This window comes from Triticum urartu, chromosome 1A (assembly GCF_056163025.1).
Source record: "Triticum urartu cultivar PI428250 chromosome 1A, HENAU_Tu73, whole genome shotgun sequence".
In the NCBI taxonomy this organism is placed as follows: Eukaryota; Viridiplantae; Streptophyta; class Magnoliopsida; order Poales; family Poaceae; genus Triticum; species Triticum urartu.
The window spans coordinates 16,679,318-16,689,543 of NC_141873.1; the positions used below are offsets into that span (position 1 = coordinate 16,679,318).

Sequence of the window (10,226 nt, forward strand, 5' to 3'; positions counted from 1 at the left end):
ACTTCGTGTTATAACAATTGATTTCAGACGATATTACCTTAAAGTATAACAAACAATTGGTTCGATTCAATATGATCATCGTTCTTCTAACATCATACTCTCAACAATGTTGTTTTAGAACTATCATTACACTTAACGATATCCTAAGATCCAAAAAACATGATCATCAACAAGACTTGAGCCAGTCTTAAAGGCAAGACTAGGAACCTATTCTTTAGTGTTTATCATTCCACACATGCATATGATTTTTCCACTGAATCCAACATTCCAGGATCATAGCGGTTATAGCATTAAATATAAACTCTTAATTATTAAAATGGAAATATAATAATATAATATTATTGCCTCTAGTGCATATTTCCAACACTAGCACCATCGCACAGAGGCCCTGAGGACTAGCACACATGAAACCTACTTTGCCATGGGCAGTGGCTACTCTGCCGTTCTGGGATCTTCTTAGAACTCATCGGAGAGGAGCCAACTTACGAACTGCTCGAACTCGCTCACCTCGGAGCCCGTCATTGCATGTGGCATAGTAGTCTGGAGAAGATCATTCTGGGCAGACTGGCCCCATAGATGGGATACAAACCCCTCCCAGTCCATTTCCAGGAGATCCTCCAACCAAGACTGGCCTCCATGCTCAATGACCGAATGCCCACTAGTTGTCAAGTCGATGCTTGACAATAGGGCTTCCATCTCACTTTCATCCTCCAAAAGACCAATATGATCCATTGAGTTGTTCGGTTCCAAGAGCTCAATCCAATCTATTGCACCGTTTGTCTCTAGGACACCACCATTCTGGGCTATGTTGTCCCTGACCATGTGACATATCCCATTTCCACTACAAGGTTCACCAAAAGTGTGGCTGATAGTGATGTTTATGGGCTGGTTCTGGTCCTGATTACCCTGAGGTAGGCATGATGCTGATGAAGTGGCGCCAATCGGGCTACAGCCATCCTGCGGCTTGGCTGGCTTAGGTACTGGCTTCTTCTTCGTGCTGCTCCTTGGCAATTGACCTAGCGCCTGACCGCCTCGTCGTTTCCTATTGGTGGCGGAAATCATGTTGATGTCAATGGTTATGGTGGTGCTGTTGTTGGTGGTGTATGTCTTCTTGAAGCTATGGAACTGCCGCCTGAGATGCAAGTTCCAGTAGTTCTTGATCTCATTGTCGGTCCGCCCTGGTAGGTGGCTGGCAATCAGCGACCACCTGTCAGTAAGTACAACAACATGCATGCTCGTCAATTAGAGATATTTAAATGTCACGGCTAAAAGCGAAGGGGCAGATATCTACACATGAAGGCGACGTTTTAGGTCAGACTTGATTACAATGACGCGAAGACATTTGACACTTCTTGGAGGCATTGCTGAGGAAGAAGCCGACGTAGGTGTCAATTTCTTATCTTGTAATGGTTCCATAGTGGTTGTCTTTCTTCTCTACTCGGCTTAATAATTAATGAAACTACCAGAGTGACATGCGCATTTGCATGGCTAGATTTTATGTCATTGTAAATGTTGTTTTATATTTAAGATGGTCATTAGTATGCTTAATTGTATATGAAATTACGAGTGATGGTGCTACACGGAATGACCTTGGCCGAAGTAAACTATACTGAAATCAATTATAACTATTGATAGGTAATTTCCTAACATTTGATAGCACATACTCTCTTCTTAATTTGCATACATATGATTCAATGTCAACAGGTTTTGAGACATAAAGAATGGATACATCGTGTAAACATTTGTGTTCCCTTTCTTCACCCACATTGTATTAGTGAAATTGTATTGTTGTTAGTGCAATATCTCGATCAATGCTTACGTGCATTCTCATCTTAATGTAATGTTATTTTACTGTTAGCATTGTGACCCGTTGTTTTATGTGGTAGGATTTAATATTTTTTAATTTGCCCACCAGAAGGTATAAATCATGTTACTTGATCTTGTGTTGCATGTGCTAACAATTTGAATAGTATCCATCGAGAAATAAGCTAAATATTTGCCATTCATATTCGCATTTAAACCTGGAGATCTCTTTATCTACTCCCCTCCTCGTTGGTTATATTACCCCCCATGCTCCTAGCCTTTTCCACCATTTGATTTCATTAAGGGGCGCGTTGTTATAATGGTATATAGGTTAATGGGTCAATCCATCACAAACAACTGATTTGGAAACATATACATAATTTGGAAACAATTACTATAGCGGTAATCATAAATGGATGTCATTAACCATGACCCAGCACACCATGCATGGTGACATTTCAAAAGCAAGCTAAAAATACCATGCATGTCATTCTTCCTGGTTGAGAGGTCTTAATAATATAAATTGGAGAGAAAAATATAGAAGTGAAGGCATCATTATTATTTCCCAAACGTCCATGTTCTGGACATTTATTTCATACGTGTATGATTGGAGGTATGTAGCACGGTTGACCAGATAAATACAGCATTTTTTCTTTTTCAAAATTAACATATTTTTCAACCATTTTACCACTCCAGGTATCAAATACCTATGGATGCATAATTCATGTAGCCAGTTATATACATAGCCATATTTTAATTTAGGTATATAGGTTGACTGGTATGTACGGTACTTTCCTGGCTATCTTCACATAGCCGGGTATATACGTTTGCAGACACACTGGGTATATTTCCACTTGAGGTATATTATTTATGGGAATACCATATTCTAATATGATAATAAGCAGGCTGGGACTTGTGTATATCATTTATAAAATTTACGTGTTTGTGGGTTATTTTTAGACATGTGGTTTTACTTTTTAGTTCATTGGGTATGTACTAGGAAATTTAGGTGAGTATGTGTTCTTGGGTATATGGACATTTATTCATACGTGTATGGTCGGAGATATGTAGCACGGCTAAGTGGATACATACAACATTTTTATTATTCGGAATTAAGATAGTATTTTTTTCCATTTAGTTTATCGCACCGGTTACCAGATACTTGTGGATGCCATATTTCACGTAGTTGGTATATACATAGCCATATTTTACTATAGGTATATACGTCGACCGGATATGTACAATATTTTCCTCGCTATCTTCACATAGCCGGGTATATACGTCTGTGTGCAGACACATTGGGTATATTTCCACTTGAGGTATATTATTTATGGGAATACCATATTCTAATATGATAAGAAGCAGGTTGGGACTTGTGTATATCATTTCCAAAATTTATGTGTTTGTGGGTTATTTTTAGATATGCAGTTTTATTTTTTAGTTCATTGGGTATATACTAGGAAATTTAGGTGAGCATGTGTTCTTGGGTATATGGACATTTATTCATACCTGTATGATCGGAGATATGTAGCACGACTAAGTGGATACATACAACATTTTTATGGTTCGAAATTAAGATAGTATTTTTTTCATTCAGTTTATCGCACCGGTTACCAGATACTTATTTTTTCGAGAAATGGTGGATTTTATTAACTCAAAATGAAGTATCAAGTGGATACAAACACAATGAGCACACACCCGGCCTCTGCATAACAAAGATGCACACAGCCAACATCAACTCACACACTAATGAACACGCTGGCAAAAGGCAAAGTCATATAAGACCAAAACTATGCCCAAGCAAGGAAAAAGAAAATAACTCGATACTTATGGATGCCATATTTCATGTAGTTGGTATATACATAGCCATATTTTACTATAGGTATATATGTCGACCTGGTATGTACAATATTTTGCTACCCGAAAGAGTAGCTTGATTCTTTCTAAATTTAATTTCTATTAGGAGGTTCTTAGAACGTGTTGTGTTTGATACTCGACAAAAATAGGTATCAGAAGGGGTATCTGACACCAAATGTAGAATGGCATTAGAAAGGGACATGGATATCTCATACCCGTGGAATAGTAAATACAAATTTTAAATATACAAAATATACGAAAAAAACCACTTGACATTAACTTGCCCTTTTTATTATGAATTTATTTAAAGGCAAGGTAGTCTATAGGTGACATATTAGACTATGTGTCTAATTGGTGAGGTCTTGATTTATGTACTGGTTGGTCATGCATACCAATTATCGGCATATATACCCCAATTAGAATGAAATTCAAAAAGCCTGGCTGTTACTTCTGGTAGACATATGAGACCTAGAAATAACATGTATTTACCTTCAGTATGTCTCCAAGTATACCATTACTAGTAATGCCACATTTTCTAATCCGATAATAAGTTCATTTTTTTATATCATTGTTGTGAGGTGTGGAATTCTGTTGTTGAAGGTATATTATTCTTACTCTAAGTACCCCGGGTATAAGAAGTTGATTTTGGCCATATCATAGGTAATTTTTTGCTATATCATTTTGGTGAGGCATGCCAATTAGTTGTTTTAGGTATATTGTATTTATTTTAGTTCACATACGTATATAATCTTAGTATTGTAGCTCGACATTAATTATTCATTAGTATGCAATGCATGTTTGTTTTGGTCCTTCAATTTATCATTCTACTCTATCGTCCATCTTTTATTCACAAAATAAGCTACTAATTCAGTAGAAAAGAATTCTAGAGTTTTATATGATTTGTGGAGTACACGTCTAGATACTAATCTACTCTCTCTTCTATACTTAATTCGCAGATTCAAACTATAAATTTCAGTAGAAATTATAATCTAATGTTTCATATGATCCTGATGTACATGTTTAAATAGATACTATTTTTTATTGCTGATGTCAGTACTATCCGGACTGTTATTTTGCTGGCCGAGGATCGAACATCTGGCCTTTTTTAGGGTCGGACAGCTGGCCTTTTTTGAATCCAGTCAGACCGCTTCCTAACTATTTGACGTGTTCGTATTATATTTCTGGTTAGCACATATATAATGTATCCTAACATGTCACGTACTTTTCTTCCTGTTCAAGAATACGTCCGATTAACCTGTTAACTTGCTGATTAATCCTTACTTGTAGGGTCATCAAGTAGCCGATAAACTGATAAATCGTCCAACTTACTGATTAACTTCAATTAGCCCATTAATTCCCTACTCGCCAGCCAACCGAACAACTACCAGTTAACGATTTCCTCAACAATTTTCTTTGTAAGGGCACCCCATCACATCCTTTTGTAGTTTATATATAAGTGTACTAATTTTAGAGATGTTACTTTTAAAATCTCATCCATCAAAATTTATAATAAATGGATCAAATGTTTTAGCTTATGTGGAAGAACGTGGTGGTGTATTTTCAAGAACTGATATGCCCTTAAAATTACTATTTTGAACCGTCAACATAAATTGAGAAGCATTTTTTCTTCTTCACATATTAAGGAACGTGTGGCGAGCAATCTTTAAATGATTCGCAAAAAGGGAACGTGCCCCAGCATGAGTTTTTTTATAACACAATAGGAGTATTATTTTTGTTATGAAAATTGTAGATAAAAACATTAGACAGATAGTCATTCATAACCTAAGCTCACCCAGCAAGCCCTCACATAGTACATATGAATTGATGTGTCATATGTGGACCGTTGTGAGATATGCGGAACCGCTTGCGCTGGTTGCGTGTTATGGCGTCACACTGTAGTTACCGTACTGACCTCTATGGATATGAATTGATTTTAGCTTAAATTGACAGATTTGGTGCCTTCCTTATTTATGACGGATTGATCCAAACTGTTTGTTAATTCTACCGCAAAAAAATATATCTTTGCATGCATGTATGTGCACATACCTGAATCTATTTTTTGGAACCTGGTAAATGCCACACGTGTGACACGAACACATGGCAACTCCAAATGTTTTTGGTGGCAAGTTTAGTGACGCGAGGATGGCAACTTTCAGTTTTTTGGGCGTTGGTTTCTCTTTTCGGATGACGATTTTAGTTGTAAAGAAGTCAAGGCCAGATTGCTTCGTGTCACATGTGTGGCACTTATCATTTGGTTTTTTTTTTGGGTAGCTTACCTGATTGCTATTAAGAGTTTCGACGATTAAGAGTTTCGACAGGTCCAATTCACTACTTGTTACCGTGAAGTAAACCAAGCAAGTGGCAGACTCTTAGCAAAAGTAGCATACATGTTCAAAAGTTCATCTCTGTGGGACACCGACCGGACTGATTTTATATCATCCCTGATTGTAAATGATAATGTTATTCTCTGACGAATGAAACCATTACATTGTCAAGAAAAGAGAGTAATGGTAGATCCATAGACTTGTTTTCCAGACGAAACGAGTTTAAAGGCTTAATTACGTGGAGGCCCATGGTAGAATCATGGGGATTATATTTATTAAAATCAGGGATGGATTTAGTGGTAGGATGTGGATACATCCGTAAACAACATAACGTGCGTAGGTAGGTTTAGTATTATAATCCCTCCGTCCCAAATTGACAAGTAACTCGAACATAGGTATCATGTTGGATGATTAAACCTATAGCTAATTGACAACAGAAACCTATAGCTAATTGTTCCCATTGTTCCCGTGTCTTTGCAGATGAATAAGACCAGTGAAGGTTTTATATCGGATGATAAGCCCTATAGCAAATTGACAAGAAAAACCTATAACTAAGACATCAGTGAACTGGTACCTGTTGCCATTGGTGGCATGGAGCTTCACGATGAGATCGTCCTCCTTCTTAGAGAAGTTGCCCCTCCTCAGCCCGCCCCTCAGGTAGTTGAGCCACCGCAGCCTGCAACTCTTGCCACACCTCAGTAGCCCTGTATGTGTACAACTTACGGAAGCATGAAGAGATTAACAAATATTACCTCCGTTCTAAATTAGTTGTCTTAGATTTATCTAGACATAGATGTATCTGATAGATTGATCTCTTCCCCAATGGGTCCAACGGCCCATTGGACCGTTGACTCACACCCTGATTGGGGGTGTCCAACCCAAGCAAGGCTGGTGGGCCCCTGTCGCGCAGTGCCATTTAGAGGAGGTGGGGACCACGGCACAAATTCTGAGGTTCGTCTCCGCCGCTGCTCCCCACTCGTAACCCTATTCCGATCGAGAGGGAGGCATTGAAGTGCTGCGAAGTGCCACGAGCCACTTCACCATGGATCACCACTACTCTCTGCCATCACGGGCCACCGTCACCATGGCCGGCACCGAGAGCTCCTCGAGCCAAAGTGAAGGTAAAGTACTGCGAATCATCTAGCCTATCCGATCCAGAGGATCTAACAGTATCTAGACACTTTTAGGGGTTGTTTGGATACCGGGTATTTACAGATCTAGTTTTTCTTAAACTCATCTAGCAGTGTAACAAACTAAAACTTTGTTTGGTTTCGCATAACTAACTCGTAGATATCCCAAACCGATTCTCGTAACACCCAAAAACCCAAGCTTTTGGGAAAACGACTATTAGTCGTTTTTGTATGAACACGTTTATCCTAAACTCAAGAACCTACTTCCTAGTTTCTAGTTGCTACGTTTTCCCACTGTGCCCTACCTGCATGCAAACATGATCGCACCCATCCTGTTTTCTCGTGAAGATAACCAAAACCTGGTTTTGTAAATGCGTTATTTAATGATTTCTAAATCCAAACAGAATCTTCTACGCGTGATTTCCTAACAGATTAGTAGCAAAAACTGGTTTCCTATAAAATGTTCTTAAAACGGGTTTTGATAATACTGAGGATAATTACTCTCTATCCAAACAACCACTTAGTGTTAGATGGAGCCGTATCTAGACAAATCAAGAATAACTAACTAGAAACTAACGGATTACTGTCTAGCTAGTTAACTAATGTGTCTGACAAATAAGTTTCAATTATTTATAGGTTGCGGCTGCAAACAAAGAAAATAACTTTAAGTAGTCACATATTTACCGGCATTCTTGGGCAGAGACCTCCATGATCCCTCACCATGCTGGGCTATGTAGTTTGCAAGTATGCCGTCCTCCTCCTTGGTCCACTTTCCTTGCTTCAGCCCCAGCTTCTGGCAGCATGGCGCCCTCCCCATCCCCACGGTCGATCTCGATCCTCGCCCTGTCCAGCAAATTAAGCAACCAAATCTCACGTGGTCGTGCCGGCGATAGAGCAATATGCACTACACACGCTAGCTGGTTTGGTGGTAGTTAGTAGCTACTCCACTCTTGAATACAACAGGGTTATAGCTTGATCCAAGCCTAGGTACGTAGTAGGTCCCTCGTCTCTTTCTTGGCCACACACGGCGGCAAGATGAGGCGCCATAATATATCACCGCGCAAGCCTTCAGTCAAGCAATAGTACTAGTAGTACCTACCTAGGATGGTCAATTTAAGTTTGGCCCGAGTAGGAGAGAGGGACCTCGTACGCAAGCCGTCACAATCGTTCCTTGCACGGCCTCCCCGAGCGACCTCATTGTCTGCAGTTCTGCACACAATGATAGCTATACACACCGGCCGCTTTATAATGTACTTCCTTCGTTTCTTTTCACTTCGCATATAAGATTTGTTTTAAGTCAAACTTCATAAAATTTAATCATAATTGTATAGAAAGTTGTCAGCATCTATATTATTACAAATACGCAATATGAAAGTTAATTCAATGACACATCTAATGATATTGATTTCATATTGAGAGTGTTGATTTTTGTCCTATTATTTTAGTCAAAATCTAGTACGTTTGACTAAAAGCAAATTTATATATGGACCAAAAAGAAAATAAGGAAGTATGAAAGCAACTACCGCTTTAAAATCGTCCGGCTCTGCAGTTGTCACCAGTGGACGATCACCTACGTTGGCCTCGGTGGCCTCGGTGCCAGCCACATCTCTTCCGCTGGCCTCGGTGCCACCTACGTTGGCCATGGAAGCCTCCGCGCTATCTCCGCCAGTCACCTATGTCCCAGTCCCAGCGCAGGATTTTCCTCAGCAACGTTCATCGGACTGCAAGCTAAAAATCCTATTACCTCCGTCCGAAAATACTTGTCATCAAAATGGACAAAAAAGATATATATAGAATTAAAATACATCTAGATACATCCTCTTTTATTCATTTTGATAACAAGTATTTCCAGACGGAATGAGTATGACCGAGCAATCAGCAAGGAGCACGCGGTATGCAGGACCGCCGATGCTTGCCGCTAATTTTAAATTTCCCTTATATGTTTCTCATATTCCTGCACTAAATTTATTTGATAGACATCATAGGTTAACGAAAAAGGATCTTCACTCGCTTTACATTATAAAGGAACCATCATCCACATCCGAGCAAACTGATACAAATACACGTCACCACGGCACACAACAGACACACCCAAAGCAAGATACAAAGGTGCCGGGAACCGGCACACCCCCTCAACGACTACCAAGCAAATTACAAGATGAGCAAAGAAAATCCGTTTAGAGTCGACGAAGACCACCACCAAGATGAGCGATCCACCGGGAAGAGGTGAGACGGACAACACCGGAGCGAGGATTCCAAGACTATGCCTTCAACAAGGGCATGACCACGGATAGGCGCCACCATCCGATTTGAAGATCATGTTTTGACCTGGAACAACACAAAAGGAGTAGGAACACCCCGACGGAACCTACAAGAGGAGCACGACGTCCACGAACGCCGCCACCGTCGGCCAGTACACCGACTGGGCAGGTGATGTACCCCAGTGCTCTTATCCCTCCGTCGTACCATCGCTCCGCCAACCACCCGCAGCCATGCCGCCCAAGAAGCCATGGCTGCCCGCCCGCACACGAGCCGCACGTGCAATCTGCCCACGACCAACATGCCTCGCACCGCTATGGCCGCCGCCCTAAATCCAGACGTCCCCGAGATCAACCAAAGGCCTCGGCTTTGGCCCGACCGGAAGTCCCCAGCAGACGGAGCCGGCAACGACCGCCCAGCCCGCACTCGGCCGATCAAAGGGGGATGAGGAGGAGCAGATGCATCCACGGCCGGTGACCCCCGCCAGCGATGGGTTTTTCAACCACAGTCAGAAGCTCCCATCCCTCAATCCAAACCTCCCCACCGGACACCTCTGTCGCCCCACCGAGGCCGCCGGCTCAGAAACATGCGAAGCCACTAGCAGCCACCCACCCACCTACGAGAGATCCAGGAGGACCGCCACATGTAGCCAAGAATCTCACCGGAGACGCCCTCCCGCACCGCCCGTCGTTGTCCATGGGTTGGAGTCTGAAGAGCTCAACCGGAGACCAACCAGCATGCCCCGCCAAATCCTGAATCACGGAACCACCATGCCGCCAGAAAACACCCCGGGCCGCCGATGCACCGCCACAGCGGGCAAAATGCCGCCCCGACCGCCCGCCACCATGACGTC

At 41.4% G+C, this 10,226-nt stretch overlaps 1 protein-coding gene across 1 annotated transcript; it reads right to left on the reverse strand.

The window, feature by feature from the left end:
- Window positions 1–456: 456 nt before the first annotated feature.
- Window positions 457–7,931, reverse strand: LOC125532540 (myb-related protein P-like). Its single transcript, XM_048696574.1, has 3 exons — window positions 7,799–7,931; window positions 6,559–6,688; window positions 457–1,207 (listed from the first exon to the last, which is right to left on the reverse strand). The coding sequence occupies exons 1-3, from the start codon at window positions 7,929–7,931 to the stop codon at window positions 457–459; spliced, it is 1,014 nt and encodes a 337-aa protein (XP_048552531.1).
- Window positions 7,932–10,226: the final 2,295 nt, after the last annotated feature.

Excerpts from the sequence above, each read along its gene's own strand:
- LOC125532540 (XM_048696574.1), bottom strand. The coding sequence starts at position 7,931 with ATGGGGAGGGCGCCATGCTGCCAGAAGCTGGGGCTGAAGCAAGGAAAG. Across the intron at positions 6,689-7,798 it reads GTCTCTGCCCAAGAATGCCG|GGCTACTGAGGTGTGGCAAG; the intron begins GTAAATATGTGA and ends GTACACATACAG. Across the intron at positions 1,208-6,558 it reads CATGCCACCAATGGCAACAG|GTGGTCGCTGATTGCCAGCC; the intron begins GTACCAGTTCAC and ends ACTTACTGACAG.